Genomic DNA, 25,975 nt, shown 5'->3' on the forward strand with positions numbered 1-25,975 from the left:
GTTGCATCATGATCACTTGTGATAGAGGGATGGAAAACTAATAAATCAGATGTAGAAATGTTGTATGGATGGATTTTGGATAGTTGTCACTGGATATGCAAACATTTAAGACACTTATAGTCTAGGAATCCAGACTGGAGGAATTTTCCCAATACAAATGTAGCTATTTGTAACAGGGGATGCAAATTTAATCCTATGATGAGCATATAATTTTTCTACAGTACTAATCAGTGTAGTCTGAATTATTTAAAAGTGACCTGTATTGTTCATGTGTTTCTTGATAAATATAGTCAAACATATATACCTAATTCCTAAGCTATTTTGGCCAGGATCACCACTGATCAACAATCAGTAAGGAAAACTACTAAAATCAATTCCCGTATAAAGTAGCTGTCTTTAATTTTAACAATGTCTCTCTCTTGCACATTTCTTTTTTTGGTTCTTGAGGTTATAGGTGAAAAAACTGGCAAAACCAGTAAACCTGACATCTGCTGAGCTTTGCTACTAAGAAGTAAGATCGTTGCATTTATTTTATTTATTTATAAATAAATACTAGTTATAAATACTGGCATAAAACTTACTGTTCCTATTACTAAATTATATCCTCCCTCTATTTTATGTCACTGCGGGCATCCAAGATGTGTCAACATATAACAAATTATATACATCAACAAACTGCCCTTGGATTGTGTTGGGATAAAAAAGAATATGCTATTTAACTAAATCTGCCTCTATTGTGGACTGGGGACAAGATGAAACAACTTCATGGAAAGAAATCAGAAAAGGAACTGGCCACAGACAAAGACATCCAGGCTTAAGGTTGTTCTGGCCAATATCTTGTCCAAATTTGTGTTTTTATTATTTCTCAGAATAGGTGAGAAAGGTGTTGAAATTGAAATGGTCAAAGTAGATCACTCTGATCTATAAAATGTAGATTATAATTAAAGTTTTCCAAGAGAGTAGCAGCCATGGAGTAAATCAATGCTAAAATTGGAATCATACAATGTTCTCTTTTGAGTATGAAAAAGCCTATATTCCTTATGAGAATTTTAGAGTACAAATAATATTGCAAAAGCTAATTAGTAAAAAAAACAAACCTAAAGTTGTTATTGACTATATGAAGTGGTCCTATTTTTCTGGTGAGACATTGGATTTAGGACTGACTGGAGGGGAGGGAGTAAGTTGTAAGGCAACAGAATCAAGCCTGGTACATGATTTTTCTCCAAATATTGCTTAGAGAGTGTCTAAATTGAGGCATCCATAGAATCTGAAGCCCAATTGAAATTTTCTCCTCACCACTGTTATCTCCATTTACCCAGCAATCAAATGAACATCTCACTGACCTTTGGCCCAGGTATTCCCACTCCTCTTTGTCCAGGAGGTCCTGGTGGTCCTCGTGCTCCTTGTTCTCCCTAATAGAAAGAAATTAGACAGGAATTATAATCACATACATTTATGAATGGGAAGGAAGGAAGGAAGGAAGGAAGGAAGGAAGGAAGGAAGGAAGGAAGGAAGGAAGGAAGGAGATAGAAGATAAGGGCAATCTCATTGCAATCTCATAAGTCAAACATGATTTCAAAGCAAATTGTATTAGAAGTAATATATGGCATTTCATTCAAAAAAGCAAAGCCAAATATTTCATGTAATCTGCAATTTCTGTGTCTTGTGATTTAGAGCAAGGCTTGGCAACTTTAAGACTTGTGGATTTCAACTCCTAGAATTCCTCACCCAGCAGCACTTCATAAGGCATCTTCCATCAATAAAACAAATAGGAATTGGATAATTCATATCTAAAATTCTTTCAGCACTACCATTGTCCCTTATCTGGAACCTTTGCAAAAAATTTCATCTGCAAAATTTGACAGGAATTGGGGATCTAATGCTGGATTTCCCCTTCTGAAAGCAGAGCTGTGATATGATAGAAAACTGAGCCCTTAGACCAGGGGTGTCAAACTCGTGACGTCATGTGATGTCGCGCAACGTATCGGGCCGGTTTTGCCATTGCCGGCAATGGGGTGGGCGCGGCTTCAGTATGATGAAACCGGCCCGTGGGCCGGCAGTTTGACACCCCTGCCTTAGACTGCCATACCAAGCCTCAGAGGCAACGTTCTCTGGAAAAAACATGCTTATTTTTATTTAATTCCAAAAAGTGTATGCTGCACTTCAAAACCAGGTTTTCCAAAGGTATAAGTACAAGGTTGGGATATTGCCATATGCAGCCATGCACCACAGATACCTTGGGAAACAGTATTCCAAAGATGAAGATCTTGGATCCAAGAGGGTAACCTTGCAAGCAAATGAACCTCATGTGTAATATAATAGCCTTATTCGGGTTTTAGCTCTTTTAACTTTTGGAAAAGTAATATTTGGAACATGGAAATGTGCCAAATTCAGTTAAAACTCTAACCAAAATAAAATGAAACTAATTATTTATTATAGAAATTATTTCCAAATGGTTTGCACTATCTCTACATTCTCTACAGATGCTTCATATACTACTATAGCTACGTTAATGCTTCATAGTAGCTATTCCCTATTCTATATGTTTCCTCTATATTTCTTTAGTGGATGTTCTGTCTGTTCCTTCCCCATTTTTGTTTAATCCAGTGTTTCTCAACTTTAGGGACTTTTAAGACCTGTAGACTTCAACTTTCAAAATTCCCTACAGAGCATGGCAGGATAGAGAGTTGAAGTCCACACATCTTAAATTCCTGAGGTTGAAAAACACTTGTTGAAACCTAATTAGTAATGGAGAGAGGGGCCCAGTACCCAGTTTTCTGTGTTATTTCATCACTTCAAACCACGTTTCTCCCACACAGAGACTTTTCATGTGCTAGAAAACTCATGATAAAGAAAATAGCAGGAACAGGATTTGGAGTAATTAAAACTGTCTGCAGTATGTATTATCTCTATACAGTAATTCTTTTAATGATTAAAAAAATGAAAGGATATACTACTTCAAAAGAATTTAGCACTGGGACAGGTGGTGATATAGTTTCGATTGCTGAATTTACGTTAATTCCATTTTTCTACGTTATACACAGTCTGCAATACAGGCTGATATTGACCAATTTAAGCTAAATACTTTCCACATTGAAATTAGGGATCTGCAATATGATATCATGGTAACAATGTGACCACAGACACTTCCTTTAGGGCTTCCTTTGCTCCCATTTCACTTTTTTAATTGATTTTTGAGTTAAAATATGAAATAAGTAACTGTTATGCTCATTCACAACAAAGCAGTATCTCTAGCATCATTTCCACTTATCAGAATTTCCTTGGACCTGCCAATATGCAGCCCAGAATTTTCCATGGAGGTGACCCCACTGTCCAGCATTATCCCACCATGCACACACAAAAGTGAGCTAACATGGTAGAAAACACAGAGAGGCATTTGGGTGTAGAATTGTTTCTCAAACTCACTGCTTTAAGATGAATGGAGTTCAACTCCCAGAATCCTCTAGTCAGTGAGGGAGAATTCTCAGAATTTCCAGCCAAAATTCTGGGAACTGAAAGCCACCCATCTTAAAGTTGCCAAGTTTGAGAAACCTTGGTGTAGCAGTTAAGCAGTGGTCTATAAATCAGGAAACTATGAATGCTAGGCATGAAAACTAGCTGAGTGACTTTGGGCCACTCTCTCTCTTGGCCCAATCCTTCTCACAGGGTGATTGTTGTGAGGAAAAGAAGTGAGAGTATTAGGTATGAGTGATACACACACACACAAACCTTGAGTGATACACACACACAAACACACACAACACACACACACTAACCCTAACATAACTTTCTTCCAGAGAAAGCTAACTTCAAGTAGCTTTAGTAAAGACACACAATTAGAATTAGCCCTAAACATAGATAGTTCTCAATTTACAACCATTTGTTTAGTGAACGTTCAAAGTTACAATGGCACTGAAAAAAGTGACTTACAACCTATGCTTGCACTTACAATCATCACATCATCATCACGGTCACATGATCAAAATTTGGGCACTTGGCAACTGACACGTATTTATGATGCTTGTCATGTCTACAAAAACAAATGATTGCCATTTGTTATTTTCCCAGCTGGCCTCCAACAAACAAGTAGGAAGGTGGAGTCACTTAACAACCATGTGATTCACTTAGCAGCTATTGTGATTTGCTTAACAACCACAGCAAAAAAAGTTATTAAATTGGGTATGACTCACTTAACAACTGTCTCACTTAGTAATGGATGTTTCAGTCCCAATTGTGGCCATAAGTCAAGGACTACCTGTATTTGTGTTGAAATTCTCTGTGTGCTAAATATTACCAGTAGGGGGAGCCAAATGATTCCTAAATTACTCAGATAATTTTGCATCTGAAGACATTTGTGGAGTAGCCAAGAATGAGCACACACGGTGCATTTTAAACTAGAATTCTATGAATTCATGTTTGGGAGAAGCTGCTTTTCACTGACGTATCTTAAAATCAGTATAAATGAGTTTAGGCTGCTTACTATTATATTTTCCCAGCAACTTTGCACCAATCTCTTGCATAATGTATATCCCTTTTGTGTCTCTTAAGACTGTTTTGCATGGCATGAGTCTCTGTTCCCTGGATCTATAAATGTAGCTAAAGTAAAGTCATGACTCAATAGCACTCACGTCTGCGAACAAAAGAATTCCACCAACAACCCCCTTGGACATTGAACTATCTTGCCAGAACTCTTGGAAAAAAAGAAGTTCTGATCCATTTCTTATGTCTCTACCATTCTGTTATTTTATATATATTTTCATTTGCACAAAGATTCCTCTCATTATATAAGCAGGGCAGTAGAAGGAGGATGGGAATCAGATGGAGCAAAACATCATTCCCATTTTGCATGGCAGAACTAGCCAAATCTGGCAGGTGCAGCCTCTTAACTAGATTTGATAGATCTGGTTGACCGTGGTTCCCGAAAGTAAAACCTACCCCGAAAATAAGCCCTAGTTTTGGGGTGAGGTGCATGTGGGGGTGGATCTGCCCCATGTGCCCTGCACCCATTTAGCTTTGCAGCCAGCCTCCCATGAATTGACACCTGCCTCGCCCACTTCTTCTGCGGCACCCCCCCCCAGCCTGCATTTTGCCATAAGAGGCCTTTCCAGAAGGCCACTGATGGCAAAATGCAGGCTGGGGTGTGTGTGCCGTGTGCATTATTCCATGTGTGGCCTTACCAACGTGTATAATATATATAATAATCAAATTTCTAGGCCACCCAACTCCAAAAAGCTGAATGGCTTACATACAAGAGCTATAAAATCACCAATCGATGGTTTGCCCGTAGGGAATAGAAGCCAAACTTTCTCCTCCATCATCAGACACAAAAACAGACAAAAACAAGCAATGATGGGAGTGTTTTGAATGCTTTATAATAAAGAAACAAAATAGCAGCATTTAAAATAAATAAGATAACAGCATAGTAGATACATTTATAACGCATGTATAGATGCATGTAATTGCATGTAGTTATCAGAAAAATTATGTAGCTGGGTCAAAACTTTAAAATTCCACCCACTGCATTCCATATTGCCAGTCTCACTATTAGCATTAGAGGTTGAAGAACCCTGGTTCTTATGCTTCTCACACATTAGATCCTAAGCCCTCTAAGTTATCCAACAGACTTGGATGCAGCAGAGAACATTCCATCGAAATCGCTGCTCTGTCTCTTCTGGTAGCAACATATTCTGAGCCAATCCAGCAGTCCTGAATAGTTAGTAACCGTGAGATTAATAGGATGCCTGGAGTGAGGAACAGCCAGTCTGCTCTTTTTGGGAGTTCAGCCAGAACCTGAGAGGTCACAATTTAAAAAGGCATTCTTTCAGCAGCTGGCCTAGTGTATCTCCTAGGGACGATGTTGGTGGTATAGGTCTTTGATCTGCTTTACAGGCAGAATACTTTAGAGCCTATTTAAGCTGCAATTCCTTGAAAGTTATGCATTTTATTTTCGCTTGTGATTACAACTATGCTCCTTTACTGTGTACCATGTCTCAACAACAAGGCGGTGCCCATATAGTTCATGCATCCCACAGGCAATTTGGTGTGAATTGAATCTCTGTTACAACAAATTCCAGTTCTCTGCTGGATATATGTGTGAGCCATTTCTCAAGCCAAGAAAACAGAGCCCCAACTGATCTTCAGGGAACATTCTTACAGTGCAAAAGTTAGAGGCATTCCAGCTTGACTTGTATGCAAATTTATTAATGGGGGCTTTTTAGTTAAACAAAGCTGTTTTATATATCTGGGGATTAAAGCAATGCAGTTTAAATTAGCAATTGGGGTAGTATCAAAAAAGATTTCATCCTTGCACAATGCCAATAATGAGAGAAGAAAAACAATGTCTTTGTGGAAAAAAGAATAGCAATAAGTATAATATATTATTATTGGGTACTGTTTTATGGAAGAAAATATCCATAGTGCTATCTTTATGAAGAACAGCAAAATGAGGTGTTGACAGCATTTAAATTTTGCAGAAATTAAATTAATCAAAATACTACAAATCAGGGGATAGGGAAGAAATATTAAAGTCTAAAAGACATAGGAAGAAATATTAAAGTCTAAAAGCCAGACTGGATGCTTCAGCTATGTGGTATGCAGTTTAAATTCAGTAATCCTGATATAAAAAGTGTTGCCACTATAGCCTACGTACAGTGAGGCCACTAGTGTTGCTGCCCTAGCAATATGGAGTACTCCTTTCAGAGAAGCAATTGGGGATTCCTAGGCAATATTCTAATACAATATTTTCCAAAGTTGGCAACTTTAAGATGCATGGATTTCAGCCCCTAGAATTCCTCCGCCCGACAGCTAGTCCTATAACTCTGGATACAGCTCCCTACCTACTTTCTGAATGTAGGGTACCTTCAAAGGCAGAGCTAAATAGAAGAAAGCCTGCCCTTACATGTTCTTCTCCATGCAGAAGGAGACAATCACTCTCTGTCTTCTCATGCATGAGAGGAAAAACACTCTGTCTTTCTGAAGACAACAAGGAAAGACTTATGCCAGGCATTTGATCAAGGCTGACTCAGACTTCCATCCTTCTGAGGAATATGTGCTGGATATGTTCACCACCTTGAGCTATTTGTAAAAATAATAGAGGTGGGATACAAACAAACAAAAAAATAAATAAAAACAGGCAGGAACCCTCTCTTCCACACCACACTGTGGTGAATCTTAGTGTAGTTTTCTGCCCATGTCTACCTCAAAGAGGAAGAATAATCCCCGAGCAAAATAAAGAGTTAATTAGTAATGATGGCAAGGGAGAAGAGACTTTACATAAGACTGGTAAGATTAAGCTCTTATGCCAGTGTTTTTTCTGGTCAGTAATAAGAGATATGAAGAAAATGATGTGGCATAGAAATCTCTAGATTGCTTATATCCATAGATTCATGCCATTTCCAATATCAGATATAAAATGATGTGATGAGAAATATAGCCCTGAGGTTCAGGAAGGTCAAAATAGGCGGTGTCGGGCTACAAGGGCAAACAGACCAATACGACTCGTGCAAAAGACATCCCATGTCTTCTTCCTATCCTTCTCTCCTTTTCTCCCTCTCTTTCTTGCAGTTATGCTACATTCTAGTTTCAAAGGCGAAAGATTTTGTGCTTTAGCTTAGTGTTTCTCAATCTTGCCCAACTACAAGATGTGTGAACTTCAGTTCCCAGAATATCTCAGTCTGATTGAGGAATTCTAGGAGGTCCACACATCTTAAAATATCCAGAAACACTGCTTTAGCTTCTTGTAGAGATTATAGATCAAACTGTTCACATAATTGCAATAACACTTAATACAACTTCGCTCCTCCACCAGGTAACCTGTTCCTTCATACATGGGCTTTCTTTATACTACAATGTGTGTAGTGCTTTTTAATGTGTATTAATATCAATGTGAATCCTATTCATACAGCCAAAGGCAAATCACATTGAGAGAATGTTCTGAATTACAAGAACATGACAACTTAAAATAGAGACAGAGTTTATTCTCAAATTTAAGTCTTGCAAAAATACCAAAATCTACTCAGAGCTTTTTGAATTTTTCTAAAATTTACTGAGAACCTCACTTCCTTACATGGAAGTAAATGGTAGCTATACAAATGCAATTTGTGTTTGTCATCACAAATAACAGCAAGTCTTTCCTGCATATAATTAACAGTTCTAATTCTTCAAATGGCATGATATTGTTAGAATGTTAATTTGACACAAAGAAATGTAGAAATCCACCCAAATATTACAAGCGGATTAAAGCCAAACTAATAATGATGATGTTGGAAGAGACCTTGGAGGTTATCTAGTCCAACCCCCTGCTTTACATCTGCCAAAAAATGCTGTAGGACAATTTTTCTCAATCTTAGCAACTCTAAAATGTGTAGATTTTAATTCCCAGATTCTGGGAGTTGAAGTCCATGCATCTTAGAGTTGCTCAGATTGAGAAATACTGCTGTGGAATACTATTAATTATATCTGATTATTCTGATTCATTTACAAATAGATATATTTATTACTCAAAGAGTCCATTATAGAGAGCACCTTGTAAAAGATGCTTTCTCAAAACAATACTGAAATTTATAAAGACATATATTTCAAAAGTAAATAAGAACACTGCATCTGCACCTTTTGTCCCGGATCACCAGCTCCTTTAAGGCCTCTTGGTCCTGGAAAGCCAGGCAATCCTTGAGGTCCCTAGCAGAGTTAAAGAAACAGACAAGCAAATTAGCTTTACAGAACAATAGAAAATAGGGGTGGAGCAGTGGTGGAATTCAGCCGGTTCGCACCACTTCGGCAGAACAGGTAGCTAATTTTTTGTTGCCCAGGCCCAGAATGGACTTCCGGAAGCGGCATCCACACAGAGAACCAGTTGTTCACATATTTGAACCCCACCACTGGGGTGGGGTTAGGTCTTGCATGAGTGTCTGTTTCTTTGAATTGGAGAAGGAGACATTTGCAAGTAGAAAATTCCAAATTCAATTCCTGGTGTCTCTAGGAAAATCTGGGGGAAAGCCTGAAATCCTGGGGAGAGAGGACTAAGAGTAACATTTTTGACCTAGGGGTTCCCACTTACCACTAAGACCTAATATGAGTTGTTTCTTTTTGCTTAACACAATGTGCACACCAAGCAACTTTTACTTTTTCAACAACAAACCATGATTAAAAATCATTGCTCAGTATTATATGTGCTCACAACCTGTATAAGGCTGTAATATAAGCTTCTTATATTATTTATTTGTTTGTTTGTATTTAAAACATTAATAAGCCTATTTATTATCCTTAAATGCCAGACAAGAACATATAAGTGAAATTACACTTACTGATGGGCCTGGAAAGCCATCCCCCTTGGCCCCGGGCGGTCCGGCAGGTCCAATAACACCTGGAGCACCCTGAACACAAATCATAAGCATTAATATAAATTCTCTTCATTAACACTGAGATGTTAATAGGGGGGAGAGCCTTCTCTGTGGCAGCTCCTGCCCTCTGGAATGACCTACCCCCCCGACTTATGTACAACTACGGACCTGCGCCTCTTCCGCCGAGCCTTGAAAACCCATCTATTCCATGCAGCCAGCCTGGCGTAGTTTTGATTGGGCTTTGCTAGGGGTTTTATATGAGGTATTTTAGAGCAGGCTTTTTATTCAATATTTATTGTGATTTTTATTATTGCCTGTTCACCGCCCTGAGTCCCGTAAGGGAGATAGGGCGGTATATAAATTTAAATAATAAATAAATAAATAAATGTTATTGGAATAGAATAGAGCTGGAAGGACTTTGGAGGTCTTCTAGCCCAGCCCCCTGCTCAAGCAGAAGAACCTACATCATTTCAGACAAGTGACTATCTAGTCTCTTCTTTAAAATCTCCAGTGATGGAGTGCCCATGATTTCTGGAGGCAAGCTGTTCCACTGGTTGATTGTCCTCACTGTCAGGAAGTTTCTCCTTAATTCCAGGTTGCTTCTCTCTTTGATCAGTTTCCAACCTTTGTTTCTTGTCTTGCCCTCTAGTGCTTTGGTGAATAACATGACCCCCTCTTCTTTATGGCAACCCCTCAAATACTGGAATACTGCTATCATGTCTCCCCTATTTCTTCTTTTCTTTAGACTAGCCAAACCCAAGTCCTGCAATCATTCCTCATATGTTTTAGTCTCCAGGCCTTTGATCATTTTAGTTGCTTTTCTCTGAACTTTTCCCAAACTCTCAACATCTTTTTTGTAGTATGGTGACCAAAATTGGTTGCAGTATCCAGGTGTTGTCTTACTAGGGCTTTATAAAGTGATACAAACACTTCACATGTTATAGTTCCGTTGGCAGTATATTGTGTCATAGCATACCAAATTGTGCCTCTGTATGGAGTACAAATGAAGGAAAGTGTAAAACCTCTTATTGAACAATGCTATTAGGAAAAGTATGTAAGATTCTGATGCAATGTGCATTCTTGAATCTGAGAATGAGCAACCATGTATGGCATTGAACTAATAGTTACAATAAAGTTACAAAATAGTTACAATAAAGTGTTACAATAAAGTGTATCAGAAGTGTCACCTCCAGAACCCTGTCAAATGTTGCTGCCAAATTATGTTAATGGTATTTTGAGGAATAAAATAGTTAAATATCAACCTGCCTCCAGAAGTGGTGAATGCTCCAACACTGGAAGTTTTTAAGAAGAAATTGGACAGCCATTTGTCTGAAATCGTATAGGATTTCCTGCCTGAGCAGTGGGTTGGACTAGATGACCTCTAAGGTCCCTTCCAACTTTACTACTACTACTACTACTACTACTACTACTACTACTACTACTACTACTACTACTACTACTATTATTATTATTATTATTATTATTATTATTATTATTATTATTATTATACAACTATGCTAAATTTAATAAAGTTTGCTTCCTGTATTTAAATTACATTACATCACATTTAGTTTTTGTCCTATTCTTGCTTTCATTTTGAAGACACATTACTCATTAAAAACAATGGTAGAACACTGGAAAAGACAGACAGAGAAAGCCAAAATTCATATTGAATGTACCAAAGGATCCCTCTGGAATGCTGCCAATCTTTCATATATCAAATAATTTCTTAGTGAAAAATTTAAGGGCAAGATCTCTGTATTCTGACTTCCAAGTTCTTGTACAAGACAGAGTTGCCAAACATATGGTTTTACTTTATGAACATCCTATTCTTAAAAACTGACTATTTTGTCCAATAACTTCCTCCTGAGATTAGAAGAACAATTTTTCGGAAATGGTGCTTTTAATTTCTCCAACACAAGGTCAGAATACCTCATGAATGTAGACAGTCATTTCTAGTGTGCAAGTTCAAAGGTTTAAATGTTCCATTTTTCTACATCTTTGCAAATAGAGCTATTGTGTTCTCATGCAATAGAGCATATGCACCATGTCTTACTATAGTGCAATATAAAGACTTATCTTAATCAGGATTCTTTTAAAAGCTTCCCAAGTAGAGAAGAATATAGATCTTATTTGTCCTGGCAGAATGTGGCACCAAAACTGCATATGAAATAGCTGAATTTTGCTTAGTAGCTATGAGGATAAGTTTTCAGTCTCTGTCTGACAAAGAAGAATACCTATCAAATTCACTGAATCTGCTAACAAATCTGCTAATGCAGGTCTAAGATAATAATAAATAACATACATATTTGAGATGAGGCATTAAGGATGAAAAGACATTTTTCTCAGGTATTCATTTTAATTTTATTTCATTCATTAGCATTATCGGTCTATGATTTTTGTTAAACACACACACACACACACACACACACATATTCAAAAATACAAGAGAATCCAAGTTGTAAAACAACAGGTATGAATGTCTATGAGAAACTGGAAGCTAAGTTAATCAATATTGATGGAAGAACCTGAGTGAATAAGAACTCTAAAAGTTTGATCTGCTTTCTAGCTTTACTGTATTATTTATTTTATTCTTATACTGAGATTATTCTGAATAAAGCAATGTTTTAGACTTAAATCATATACTGCATCAGCCTGGTAAATAATTTAGAAACTTCATGAAACTGAACTTCTAAACTTCATTCTTTAGTGCTTAGGAATAGGAGAGTAGGATTGCAAATTTTGAAACAGAGTACTGTACATAACTAAGCAAGTGGATATTAGAAAATAGAAATCTAAAATGTAATATGAGAAAGAAGGGGGGAAAAGATACCAGATATTAACCAGAAATTAAGTAAGAAGAATATTTTGAGAGGAAGCCCTTGTGTTTTCTTCTTTTCCCTTACTGATCTTAAGCCATATTGATTTATTTATTACCTTAGGTCCCACAATTGTATGTCCAGGGTTTCCATCATTTCCAGGAGGGCCTGGGTATCCTTGTTCACCCTAAACAATACAAATATGAATAAATTAAAATAATCACATTACGTTTGAATTTTTTAAAGAAAATGACAACTTCAGGTGTTGATCTGAATAATTTTGATGAGCAGTTATATTTCAAACTATGACTAGGAGAAGATCCATCCACCAAGTATGACAATTCCAAAACTACAAATAAAAAGAATTTATTTCATATGTTCTGTACCTCTCTGCTGCTTGGATACACTAATCCTGCTTTAAGGTACAATGTTACAGGTTCTGTGCAGATTTTAAGCATTTAAAATACATTAGATACCTGTGCTTCAAACAAGTCTTAATGAGCATTTAGTTTGATATTTAAGCGTGCCTTGCACTGTGATAGATTTAGTTAGCCACATACTAATTTGCATCCTTTGCATCCATTAATTTTTATTCCCCCTTCATATTCTTTTAATCTGTTGTTTTCACATACATGTTTTATATGAAATATAACAATGGAAAAATGCTTGTGTTGAATCTAACAACTGTTTGGTGAATGGCCACTGTCAAAAATGCAATTATCACTATTGTACCTTGTATACTGCATTTCTCTTAAATTCTTCTTCATTATTTTTCCCTTTCTTGCATTGTATATATGGTACTCTATCAGGAAAATGAGCCATGCATTTGGTGAAGGGGACTTTAATTTCTTAAAACATGTGCCATTATACAGCTTTTTTCCCCAAGTGAGGGATCCTTTGTGGTCTCTGAGCTTGGTTGTTTTCTTGAGACACTGATGATATTAGTTTGGTTAATGAAATGTCTGCAAGAAAACAAACAAGCTCAAAAAACACCAAGGATTCCTCATGTCAACCCTGAACTATAAATATTCTCCTTTTTTGGAATTTTTTTAAAGCATCAACATTTTTTTTGCTGTAGTCTACTAATGGCTATTCTTTTGGCAATTCCTGTTTTCAGATGCAATGGTATGAGGGAATGTCCTTGAGAGACAGGGGGGAGAGGTGCATATAAAAAAAGTCTCAGCCCACGAGTGTGGGAAAGGGCCACTTCCTAGTTTTCAAAGGGATACTCCCTAGTTTTCTTCAGAGTAAAAAGAAAGGGGAAAAATATTTCCTACTTGGCAAGATTCTGTTACTGTAGCCTTGCAATAAAAATAAAGTTAATATTCCTGTTTGTGCTTCTTGCCTGCACTTCCCTGCAGAGCTAACATCAGATAAGTATTCTTCCTATGAACAGTCAGTAGCTTATATACCTTGGGGCCAGGTAGCCCACGTACTGAAGGTCCTGGAGAACCAATGTCACCTTTGATTCCAGATTCTCCCTAAAAGAACAAAATCTGTTTATGTATTTGTATATCAACATATTTTTTTATTTTTTATTTTAAACACTCAATGAAAAGAAAACTCTCTTTTTCAGTTCTCTATAGACTCTTTTTATAAGTGCAGAAATAAGTCAGTTGATATTACAGGGGCCTTAACTCATATTTCAAACATACTATAAAATCTATAAAAAACATGCAGATTCAAAGGTAAATACAGCTTTTAGAAAGATGACTATGCTCATTTAACATCTGTCCACAGTTCCTGGGTCTTTTCATGGGAAAAGCATGACACTAAGAAAAGCAGAAGCTGCAGACAATTTCTGATTATGCACTCTGAAATATCTTTTAACCTTTAAATCCAAATCACAGTGTAGCCCTAAAGTCAGTGAAACTCAATTTATCATAATTGTCTGGTTTCCTGTTAAAGATTCTTTTATTATAAATACCATTGAATTAGAATATTAAGCAGAATATTACAAATGATCTCAAAATTCTGGATTAAGACACTTAGATTGCAGTTATTCCTCTTCTTCCTTAGACTTATTTAAAAGCAGCTAACATTTAACACATATTTTAATTCCATATTTTCCTTTTTGTTAATTCATAAGTTAAGAAACTCATTTGTAGGATATGAGTGATATCCTTTCTATAAGACTTTGATCTTTGATCTTACTTTGAGGTTTATGAGTTTTTGAAATTGTTGAACTAGTATCCAGATTGTTCTAAGCAACTATAATGATAGCAGTGGAATTCACCAGACTTTCATGATTTGCTAATCAATATATGAACTTGCCTTTTCCAGCAAGATGTTTTCCAGATATGCTAGACTATAACTTACATTCCCCAGTAGACATGCTATCTTTAATAATTGGAGGATATCTAATAACTGCATTATATGAATTTATTAAACACAATTCATATTAATCTGCATGCAGAATACTGAATGTCATTATACAATAACAATTGAGAAATGTACCTAACACACCTTTGGTCCTGGAGGGCCTGGAATACCTCGTGGTCCATCTAATCCTTGGACACCTTTCTGACCATCTTCACCCTGATTTTTTTTTTTTTTTTTTAAAAAGCAATATTAACAGACAGAGATTTTCACCTAATCTACCTGAATTGACAACTTCTATTTAGGAATATTTTTAGAATAAATTTATGCTATGGGGCAAAAAGCAGTGAATATGTGATGGAGGCTTTATAGGCTTAAATTCCAGATGTTTTCCATGTTCAAATATTAAAAAGGGCCCAACTTCTTAAGCAAACTATTTTGCTAGTTTCATGAATCTGTTTCAAGATATTGCTCCTTTGCCCTGCACCTGAAGCCTGCATAGAATCTAAGAAAACCTAATACATTTAAATCTCTTCTTTCTTCATGTAGTTCAACATATAAAACAAGAAATACAATAAAATCTGCTTTACATTCAGCTTGACTCTTGGTACTTTTATGGGCATTAATAGAAATATGGAAGTTGTTTGCCATCACTTTTTTCCATTTATTTTTAAGATCATGGCTCAGCAACTTTATCACTATCTCCTCGCTTAATAGTCTGCTTGATCTAGAATCAATGAACTCAAGTTGTGGCATATGAAGTATGACAAATATTTGGTAGATTTTTTTTCATGCACAATATGGCTTCCTTAGCTTTTGAATTAAATTTGTGACCCGTGATCATAATTTTTGGCAACTAAGGTTTGCACAGAATAATCCTATCCCTCAAATGATACTCTACATTATAATTATCTTGAAAAGGCCTTGTAAGAAAATCAATAAAAAGGATTTTTCTCTCTCTCCAACAGATATGGAAAAAATTCAGCAAGCCATATCTGAGCTGCAACTTGGAGATTCTTTTAAATGACAGCACCTTTCTCTGTCATCTCAGTTCAAATACGATGATTGCAATTTTTTGTTTACAAGGTTTTTTTATATGATTTATATTGAAAATATTTAAACTTGAAAGCATATTTGAAAAAGCATCATCTTGGATAAAAATATACTACTGTATATGGCTTGATTCTTCAAGAATTTTTATTTCTCTGTTCTACTACATAATTATAAAATAAATAAATTAAATCATACCTTTGGACCCAAGTCCCCTTTCCCTGGAATTCCCTCTGGGCCTCTTGGACCAGATGGTCCTTGTTCTCCCTATTATCAACAAAATTAAGGTATTAATTCCACTCAGCACTATAAATATATACTGTATTATATCAAAAACAAACAAAACACATCTGAAACAACAAACTAAAACATGAAAAATTCAGTAGCTTTAACATAATAATTCAAAATATAAAAAGTGCAAGTGTCTAAAGCATTCACTCTATTTTTTTTTAAAAAAAAGACTATGAGAATGGAGATGTGAGATTTAAGTGACCTAAATATATTCATAACAGTTTATTCTTCTTAATATAAATTTGTGACAGCATAGAGAATAGAGTACTCCTTATTGCTTAAGGCCCAAATTATATTTAAAAAAAGCAGCTCATTGGCGTCTTTTACATTCGATCCATCCCATTTATGTGCAAGTGTGGGGTGATGTCCATGTGCTGCAAGGAGTCAAAAGGGTATGCAAGCAAGAACATTGAAGCCTCAACCGGCATTCCACTCCAGCCACTATACTTGGTTCTTTTCTCTAGGTCAGACTGATTTCCAATATCATAGTTTTATTCAGAAAGGTAATGTAATGGTCTGTGGATATAAGCAATAAATAAACTTCCTGTCTTCCACATGCACGGACGTTCCCTACTTTCATAGGTCAAACTCTACAGTCTCATTATAATTGCATATAACTGGCTCATATCCCAACACATTTTTGACAGAAAAAGGGAATGTGAAAAGGCCCCCACAGGATGCTATGCCTGATCTACAGGACCACATCCATATTCTCGTTATTATAAATACACATAATATGGTAGTGTGGATAAAAAAAATACAACTAGAACTTAATCTCTCTAAAGCTGCATGAGTGAGCAAAATTGGTGGGAAGAAAAAAGCGTTAACTGAAACTTTTTGTTTTAGGAAAGGATCTGCAGCATCTTTCAGACATAAGTTATCAATGGAGCAAGTAGAAATGTACCCCCTCCCTATTCCCTTAGTACTCCTCTTGTACATGAACAAGCATGGTAGATTCCCAACTTCTTCTTGCTTCAAACACATAATGATGATGATGATGGTGGTGGTGATGACAGGGGCATAGGGACACGAAGGGATGCCTTTCCCTCATTCACTTGATGGAACTGCAGCCCTGTCTTGAACCCACATATATTAAACAAACAAATCAATTACCTTTTTTCCTGGTATCCCCTGTATTCCTGGTTTCCCACTTTCTCCTGGAAATCCTGATCTTCCCGGGTCTCCCTTTGAAAGAAAGTATCATTTTTTAAACGATTTTTTTTAAAAAAAAAAAATGGTCAACAGATTTGCATTGTTTGGGGAGGATGATTACTTCCATTCTAATTCTTTAAATATGTGAAATTCGATTAATAACTTTTGCTTTTATCTTGAATGAAAGTGAGTACATTAACTTACTTAGATATTGTCAGATATTGAATCATCACTAATTTTGTGTTTTGCCAATATTGAGAAATATTTGTGTGCTATTATTAACTGATATAACAAATATTCCTACTGCATTCAAAGAATTGTCCCCTTGGATAATGCAGTTTCCAGAATCACAGCTCATAGAGAAGTTTCAAGTCTTCATTTCATTAAGCAAAAATTAAATTTTAGATTTATGAGTGCAAAACAGGCTCACTTTAGGTCCAGGCTGCCCAATTCCTGGTGCTCCTATATCTCCTTTTTGTCCAGATGGTCCCAATTCTCCCTTATAAAAATAAAAAATATTAATGAATAAATATTTCCCAATAACTTATAAGTCATACATTATCTATTTATAGACATAAACAGATGCACATTTTTTTCATGTAAAGAATAGAGCCCTCACTTTGCATGTTGCCTTCTAAAGTTTAAACTGACTCAACTCTCATTACTAGATGTGGAAAAGCATCCTCACTCATTGCTTCATTGCTCTGCTAAAGTGTTTCTCTCCAGATTTTGATGTTGCCACCACATATCTAAGGCAGAAGTGTAGAAAAGCGATGGGTGGGTTTCTGGTCGACAGGAAAATATTTACTAGCTGTTGAGCTTTAAGGAGGAGACAAGTTTTGATAGATAATCAAAGCTGGTCACATGTTATTCCACTTGTCTACCAAGCACAGGAAATCAGGTTTAATAGGTTTATTATAAGCTTAAGATCTCTATAAGAATCTGAACTACTAACAGTCAAAGCAAATTGATGGTAGATAGGAGCTAATGAATTCAAGGTGAGTTGGACTTAGATCTCTTGTGGGCATGAAGGGATTTGAGACTGATGATGTGTTTGACCCCTTCCTTGGGCTGAGCCTAGTCATTTCCTGATTTTCTCTGGACATTACTTTTTGAGTATATATTCTGTGTATTTATTGTGCTTTTATTGTTGTATTTTGTAAATGCACCAGAGTTCTAACAGATTGTATCAGCCTATAAATTTAATACATGCATACCTTTGGTCCAGGCAGTCCTATTCCTCGTGACCCCTTCACACCAGGAGCACCTTTTACCCCTTGAATACCCTGAAAATATAATTTTTCAATTGACTAAACTTGCTCTTCCTCGGGTATCAACTACATTGACAGAATGGACAGTCATCATATAATAAAGAAAGAAAATTGACTCACAAATATTTGGTAACTTCTACTTCAAAATGCAAGCTTAAACATCCTTTTATTTATTGTTGAAGTTTAACTATGCGTCCCATAATTTCTATTACACTATTACATATTTTTGAATTTCATAATATCTATCACATTTTTTATGCAGTTATAGCAGCATCAGACTTTCTTGGACAAATATTAATGTGCTGGAACCAAATAATTTGAAGAATATTACTTCTAGACCAAAGAACAACTGTATTGGCAATTTGTGGGTCTAATCCAGATTTGTCCACTCTGGCTGGTACAAGGTTGAAGGCCTCAGCATTTTTTATAGCATTTAGCAATAGCACTTAGACTTATATACCACTTCATAGTGCTTTACAGCCCTCTCTAAGCAGTTTACAAAATCGGCATATTGCCCCCAATAATATGGGACAATCCTCATTTTACCAACCTCAGAAGGATGGAAGGCTGAGTCAACCTTGAGCCAGTCAGGATTAAACTCCTGGCAGTCGGCAGTTAGCCTGCAATACTGCATTGTAGCCACTGCACCATCACGGCTTATGTCACATCTTATGTCACATCTAAGCTTAACTGCTACCTTGACATACCAAGAATTGAACCTAGGAATTGCTGCATGTAATGCATGCATTCCATCTTTGATTTACAATGAATTAAAACTCCTTGTTGGCTTGGAATTCTAGGGTTGCATTACAAAAAGCCAAAAGATACTAGGTTGTGAGAGCTCTTTAAAGTAATCCAGATTTAGAGTTACTGATGGATGAAAGCTTCTCCTAGTTTTTAAATCAACGCTAATCCAATGTTAAAGTGTTCATCTTGATTTTAGAGATCATTCACATTTATATACAGAAACAAATTTTAATTTTCTGCATGAGGAGCAAACTGTAAGCATTTTATTTAGATTTGCAGATGAACTCAGACATACATTAAGTTACAAAAAATATAGTTGACTGTAATTGAATAAAAGCACATAAACTATACTGGTCCTATTCAACTATAGATCTAAGTAGAGTTTTAGAACAATTCATTGTACTCCAACAAACATCCAAAATCAATTTGTTTACTTTTGATGATACCTGTAGCTATTCTTAATGTTTGCTATAAATTATATCAAGAAATATAAATTGTTACATTTCTTAATAAATTTAAATTAAGAAATATAAATTGTTATGAAAAGATACATTGTTTTCATTCTTAAAATGGCAGGGCTGTAGCCCAGTGATGAAATACCAGTTCTGCATACAGTGCTTCTCTGGTTCAATCCCAGATTTCTTTTGGGAGACTTGGAGAACTGCAGTCTGAAACCTTGGGAAAAATTATGTCACCAAAACAAAGGCAGATGGACCAAGAGTCTGACTTGATATAAGGCAGCTTGTATATTGATTGGTTTTGCTTTAGCATTAAGCCTGCCTCTTTTTTGGGAAACAGTACAAAATTAAAGGTCTATAAACCTGCTGGGCAAATCTAATTTGCTTGGAGTTCTTAAGGCACTGTGACTTAAATCAATACCCTGGAATCATAAATTAACCTGCAGATATGCAAATAGTCCATGGTCACATATTGTAGGTGTCTTCCACAGACAATTTTGTAATATTTAGGGCAGGATGGATTGTGAGGTGATGGGACCAAATGAGATGTTACCTGATTTCCTTGGATGCCAGTTCCAGGCGGTCCCATTGGGCCCTGCACTCCTTCCAATCCTCGTTCACCCTATATGAAAAATACTCCCATAAATTATTGCTTTAATTGAAGTATCACCATCATGATGTTAGGTTCAAATTTGAAAGTCACATGCATTCTGATTGCAGTAGCTTACAAAGTATTCAAAAGGAACGTAACTGTGTTGGGTGGGAAAGAGTAATGAGAGAAGAACAATTTGGAAAATAATGAGACTATGTCACAAGACAGCGATATTGTAATTATCTCATGTTAATTAATGTTGCAACATCCATGGGAAAATTCGAGATGGCAGTTGTGGCAAAATGATCAAAAATCTTGCCTTTTTGTATGTGCATAAAACATTATATGTTGCATATGCAAAAGTGAAAGAGTATCAGTTACAATGTGAGACCACCATCTTGACTTTACCTCTAAGCAACATCACAGCTTAATAAGTTGTTCTCTATATCAGGGGTGTCAAACTCGCAACATCACGTGATGTGTCGCGACATATCGCAACTTTTTTTCCATTGCCGGCAATGGGGTGGGCGCGGTTTTAGCATGACGCATCTTTGAATTTATTGTTTTTCCTTTAATTCTTCTGAGGCATTTTTCATGTGGCAAATTAACTGCTGATGGTTCAGCAGTATTGCATTCTGTTTATACAGTCAATTCTATAGGGTACCTTATCTCCTTTGATGGATAGGCCCGGGGCTCCAACTGGTCCAGCAGGTCCCTCAGAACCTTTATCTCCCTGGAAAGATTTGTTAAGATTTTATGAGTTGATTCAGGACCGTACTTAACATTTACCACAGAAGGATAGTTGATTAAATTACCTTTGAACAGCCAGACTAGCAAGGACCAGGTCTTTGGTACAGGTAGTCCTCAACATATCACCACAAATAAGCCCAAAATTTCTGTTTTTAAGTGAGACATTTATTAAGTGAGTTTTGCCCCATTTTACGACTTTTTTGTCACAGTTGTTAAGCAAATTACTGCAGTTGATAAGTTAGTAGCCTGGTTGTTAAATGAGCCTTGCTTCCCCATTGATTTTGCTTGTCAGAAGATCACAAAAGGTGACCACATGATCCCGGGACATTGCAACTGGCATAAATATGAACCAGTTGCCAAACATCTGAATTTTGATCACATGATCATGGGGGTGCTACAAAGGTCGTAACTGGGAAAAATGGTCAGAAGACACATTTTTCAGTGCCATTATAACTTTGAATGGTCACTAAACAAACTGTTGTAAGTCGAGGACTACCTGTATACAGTTTGTGACTTAAACCAATGGTTGTCAACTTTTTCTTTACCATGTCCCCCTTTAAATATCTTTATTGTCATGGACCATGGCCACAGACCCCCAAGATTTAAGATTTAAATTATAGTAATTTTTTTCAAGCGTTCACCTCACCTCCCCATATGCATGTGTAGTAAAATGAATTGGTTTTAATCTAATTCCTGCTAAATTTTGTCATCAGAGTTTCCTCAATTAAATATGAATAAATTGTAAATTGGACAGGAAAAGCCTGTAGAAAAACAAATGAGCAATCTCAACCAGCAGGAGGTCATGAATCTTCCAGTGTATATTGGTCAGTACAGGATACATGTGGGAAGAGGAAATAAATATTGCTTTAATTCCCACAATTAAATCATTGTTTTTATATTTTTAAACTTCTTTGTTACTTAGTAGCTCCACATATTTTACTTCCAAAAGCTGGTAATGCTCCATAAGAACATAAATGTCCATGGAGATTCATTATAACATTCCTTGGGTCCCATCATTCAAATTCAAGGTCGAATGAAACAAAAAGTCTGGGAAAACATAAGAAAGCTAGGGATGCTCAGGATAGAAATGTTTGTTGGTCTCACTGGAAAAGACTTTAAATGATTACTAATTATGGTACTATGCAGAAAACATACACATTTTTTCCTGTCAATTGTCACTCAATATGATGTGAATGAATTTGCTGGTCTGTTTTCTTCCTATGAAGATGATCAGTGATACCAGCATGGATAGAGAGCAGTAGGGGATTCTTATTTAATTACAGAATCCCGTATTTTCATTGTAAAAGCTCAAGTGACCTGCAGTCTCCTAGCATCCATTAAATTTTAAAGAAATATGGGAAAACCATTCCTTCTGAACTTCTTTCGAATAGAAAGGCTTAGGGATCCAGGGAGGTTTTAGAGTAATAGATAGATATACAACAGAAAATAACAATACCAGTAGCAGTTCCATGTGCATTTGCAATGGGTGGGCCAAGAGAGCCCAAAATGATGGTTTGAACTGAAGATAGATGACCTGTACATATATACTATGCTGGCATATGTACAAAAGGGTAGGGGCTTTGACCCACAATTATGCTCACCATTTAGACTTGCTCGACCCTTAGCACAGAAACCTCTGAGTGGCACCCTCTGTTGCCCTTCTCACACTAAAATAGGCACAAAACAGCCCAAGAGAAATCCTTAAACACTAAAGTAAAAAAAAATAAAAACCTTCTTCACCATTGATAAAAACTGAGAAATTGCAAGGTAGACATTGGAAAAATAATGCCACAAATCTGCTATGAGAAAACCCATTCCTCTGAATTTCCGCTGAAAAACTTGAGTGCAAAGGCACTATTGTCTAACTCTTTGTAGGCATCAGGCTGGTTACTTGAAAAAGTATTTTAGCATAGCTCCTGAACTACTTTCAGTACTTTTTAGAGCCATTCAGGTTTAGTTTTTGGTCATCACTATGTTTTATGGAAAACAAACATTTAAGTATACATTACTTGCAGAAATTCCCTTTATCTGTTTAAGCCCGCTGTTATTCACTTAAATAGGTGAACTGATTTCTAAAAATATGCATAAAGCTGAAAAACGTATCCCTAATTACTTGTTCCGTGCATCATTTTTATACCTTTAGGAAGCCCTGTGTCTTTACTGAACTTTACTCAACAAAATGTAATAAAGCTTCCATCAGACTGAAGAATTGTCATACTCATGCTGTCTAGAAAATGAAAAGGAGGAACATGTTTTCTTGCATTTCAGGGGACAAAGAAATGTTTTAAAGTTGAAAAACCTAGTGGCAAGAAGACATTGCCTGTGAACAAATTCCTAGAAAGAAATAATTAAAACAAACAAGAAATAATCACTCTGTCTAGTTGGAAGTCTATTTGTTTTAGATAGAATATTTACCTTCCGTCCTGGGAGTCCTTCCCCAGGTGGACCTCTTTCACCCTGCAATCCCTCAGGACCACGTGGCCCCTGAATTTCAAAGAAAAAAAATCTTGTGAATAGATGATACAGCTCTCATGTACACACTATTCTCTCTATATAGACCGCCTTCCTCAATGTTGTGGAATATTCCCATGACACTAAAAAACCCTCACTGAAGACTTTGATTTTTACTTAATTTAGATTCCTTTGCTGCAAAGTATACAATTAGCTTAACTTCAAGCATACTGTTTATTTTCATTGTCTTTTTGATAAATAGCATTTTTAGGCTACCCAACAGGAGTTTTTTCCATAGTATCCATCATTTAAAACTAAATTAATACTATAAAAACAATACTATACCAGCATTAAAAATCTTCACAAAGAACAAATCTGCATAAGATTAGATCAGGCATACCAAAATAATCGCAATCAATATGGAATAGAATCATAATAAAGCATTAACAAAGTTTTAAAGTATCAAAGTTGTTCTTTCGATATTTCAAAACTTTAAGATTGCATATTTGATCAAGCATCTGGTATCATAATTTATTAGGCAAGATTTTTGGAACATGTTCTCAAAATGCCAAATGCACTTACCAGACCAAACAAGTTGCTCACTCCCATTGAAGATAAAAGGGAAAACAGTAAAATTGCTATTTACATGTCAAAGTTAATTATTGTAAGATTGCCAGACAGAACACATCATTCACTATTGTAGTACTACATGTATTATTATTAATATACTTTAATTATTATTTTTAAAAATAACACATAAAAAGTGTTTAACAAAAAATGAAAGAAATATGACAAAGAAAAAAACCACAATTATGATACTTGTGCATCATTATAACAATAAAAGTTACAATTCTATATATACTTGTCTAATGCAAATATTAATCAAATACATACACACAAACAGTATTTCTAATAATTTATACAAGTATCTTTTAAAAACAATCTACTGTATTCTGCATAAATGACTCCCATATTTCATTATACATGTCTATATAAAGTCTATGTCTATAGGCAATCTGTTCATAAAAGGCAAGTGCAATAAGGTCTTCAACCCATGGAATAAATGGAGCCATATACTTATTTTTCCAGAGCTGCAATATATGCAATATCAGCCTTTTAGCCCTAGTAAAGGCACAGAAAATCAATCAGTGTTGTTTGGTTGTCAAAGTCCATATCCATTCTCTGAAAATGTTTTAGCTTCTATCTCATAATCATATTTATACAATTTGCTAATCCCACCTCCAGACTTGGTAAGTGTAGCAAAGCAACATTGTAGAAACATGTTTTAAAGAAGTATAAATATTATTACGTCTTCAGTGAATTGTTGTTTTTGACAGTCTCTTTTTATTCAAACATAATATAGCGCAATAGCAATAGCCCTTAGACTTATATACTGCTTCATAGTGCTTTACAACCCTCTCTAAATGGTTTACAGTGTTAGGATATTGCCCCCAACAATCTCGGTCCCCAATAAATTATACATATTTATAAATTATAAACATTAATTTTTGTTATTTAAGTTGCAATTTGAGATCAATTGAGACTTGCTATAGAAGTTAAGATACTCTCCCGTTGTTTAGGCAGGGGTCCCAACTGCTGGACCGCAGATTGATACCATTGGAAACAGGAGCCACGCAGGATTAGATTGTGCAAGCAGTGAGGAGGCACATGAAGTTTTATTTACGCATGCAGAGGATTAGATTGTGAAACCATTCCCTCTCTCCCATCTCCGCTCCACTGCCAGTCTGCAGAGCCCAAAAGGTTGGGCACTGCTGGTCTAGACAATACAGGAACCTCTCATTTTTTATTGCACTCAAGGCTTAACATCTGCATATCCAGTTTTTTTTATAGGTTTTTTAGTTTTAAAGGATTTAACAAGTTGCTTTAATATTTTAGATGTTTCAGAACCCGAGAATGCTACTGGATATTATATTTATTAATTAGCTATTAATCACAATTAGTTTAAGCTGCCTCTCAGAATTCATTGCTATCTCAAAACTTACTTTAACAATTACAAAACATAAAAATGTAATTATAATTCTAGAAAAAATATTTACAAATTTACTTACTGTTAAGCCTGGCTCACCAATTCCAGTTGGTCCTGGAAACCCAATTCTTCCTTCTTGACCTCTATCACCCTTGTAAAATAATTTTTAAAATGACACTTGTTATTGCTCCATACAGATTTTCCAAGACAATTTCTCTACTAGTCATTTATTGCATCATCTAGCTATTAAGGCCCATGACAATGTTCTGATAGATTAGTCATGGTTGGATGACTGCAGATGACCAGAATGGAAAGTATAGGGACCAGAATGGAAAGTATAGGGACCAGAATGGAAAGTATAATAAAGTCACACTTTTAATTTACTTCTTCAAATAAAAATATATCATAACTAAAAAAATTGCTAGAATTAATGGACAGAGTTAATATGAAATATATTATAAGCCACAGGTTATGTACTATATTAGAATATATGTAAGTGAAAAATATAATTTTCTTATGAATAAAAGATGCATAGTATCAACTTGATGATGTTTACCATCAAAATAGGTTTATGCCTTTATGCCATTGTTATGCCTTAATTGATCACAACTATTTCTTTAGCATTTAAGCTAAACTTTGATCCATCCATCATAACATTTCACTTTTATGACTTTCTGTATCACTATTTATACAAATATTATTCCATTAGATGTTAGTGCTGAATAAAATAAAAATAGCACAGATTACCAC

General features: G+C 35.7%; 1 protein-coding gene across 1 annotated transcript in view; it reads right to left on the reverse strand.

Annotated features, from left to right (window-relative positions):
• The window catches only part of COL28A1 (collagen type XXVIII alpha 1 chain), an 85,297-nt gene that overhangs the window by 20,586 nt on the left and 38,736 nt on the right, over window positions 1-25,975 (reverse strand). The window contains exons 12-24 of the mRNA XM_029283268.1: window positions 25,308-25,376; window positions 23,203-23,271; window positions 20,702-20,770; window positions 19,999-20,067; window positions 18,187-18,255; window positions 17,400-17,468; window positions 16,931-17,002; window positions 15,725-15,793; window positions 13,570-13,638; window positions 12,276-12,344; window positions 9,303-9,371; window positions 8,608-8,676; window positions 1,344-1,412 (exon numbers count right to left, since the gene is read on the reverse strand). Coding sequence (XP_029139101.1) covers window positions 1,344-1,412; window positions 8,608-8,676; window positions 9,303-9,371; window positions 12,276-12,344; window positions 13,570-13,638; window positions 15,725-15,793; window positions 16,931-17,002; window positions 17,400-17,468; window positions 18,187-18,255; window positions 19,999-20,067; window positions 20,702-20,770; window positions 23,203-23,271; window positions 25,308-25,376 — 900 coding nt within the window. The remainder of the gene's footprint in view (window positions 1-1,343; window positions 1,413-8,607; window positions 8,677-9,302; window positions 9,372-12,275; window positions 12,345-13,569; window positions 13,639-15,724; window positions 15,794-16,930; window positions 17,003-17,399; window positions 17,469-18,186; window positions 18,256-19,998; window positions 20,068-20,701; window positions 20,771-23,202; window positions 23,272-25,307; window positions 25,377-25,975) is intronic.

Source organism: Protobothrops mucrosquamatus, unplaced genomic scaffold (genome assembly GCF_001527695.2).
Source record: "Protobothrops mucrosquamatus isolate PMUCROS unplaced genomic scaffold, P.Mucros_1.0 scaffold45, whole genome shotgun sequence".
NCBI classification, from domain to species: Eukaryota; Metazoa; Chordata; class Lepidosauria; order Squamata; family Viperidae; genus Protobothrops; species Protobothrops mucrosquamatus.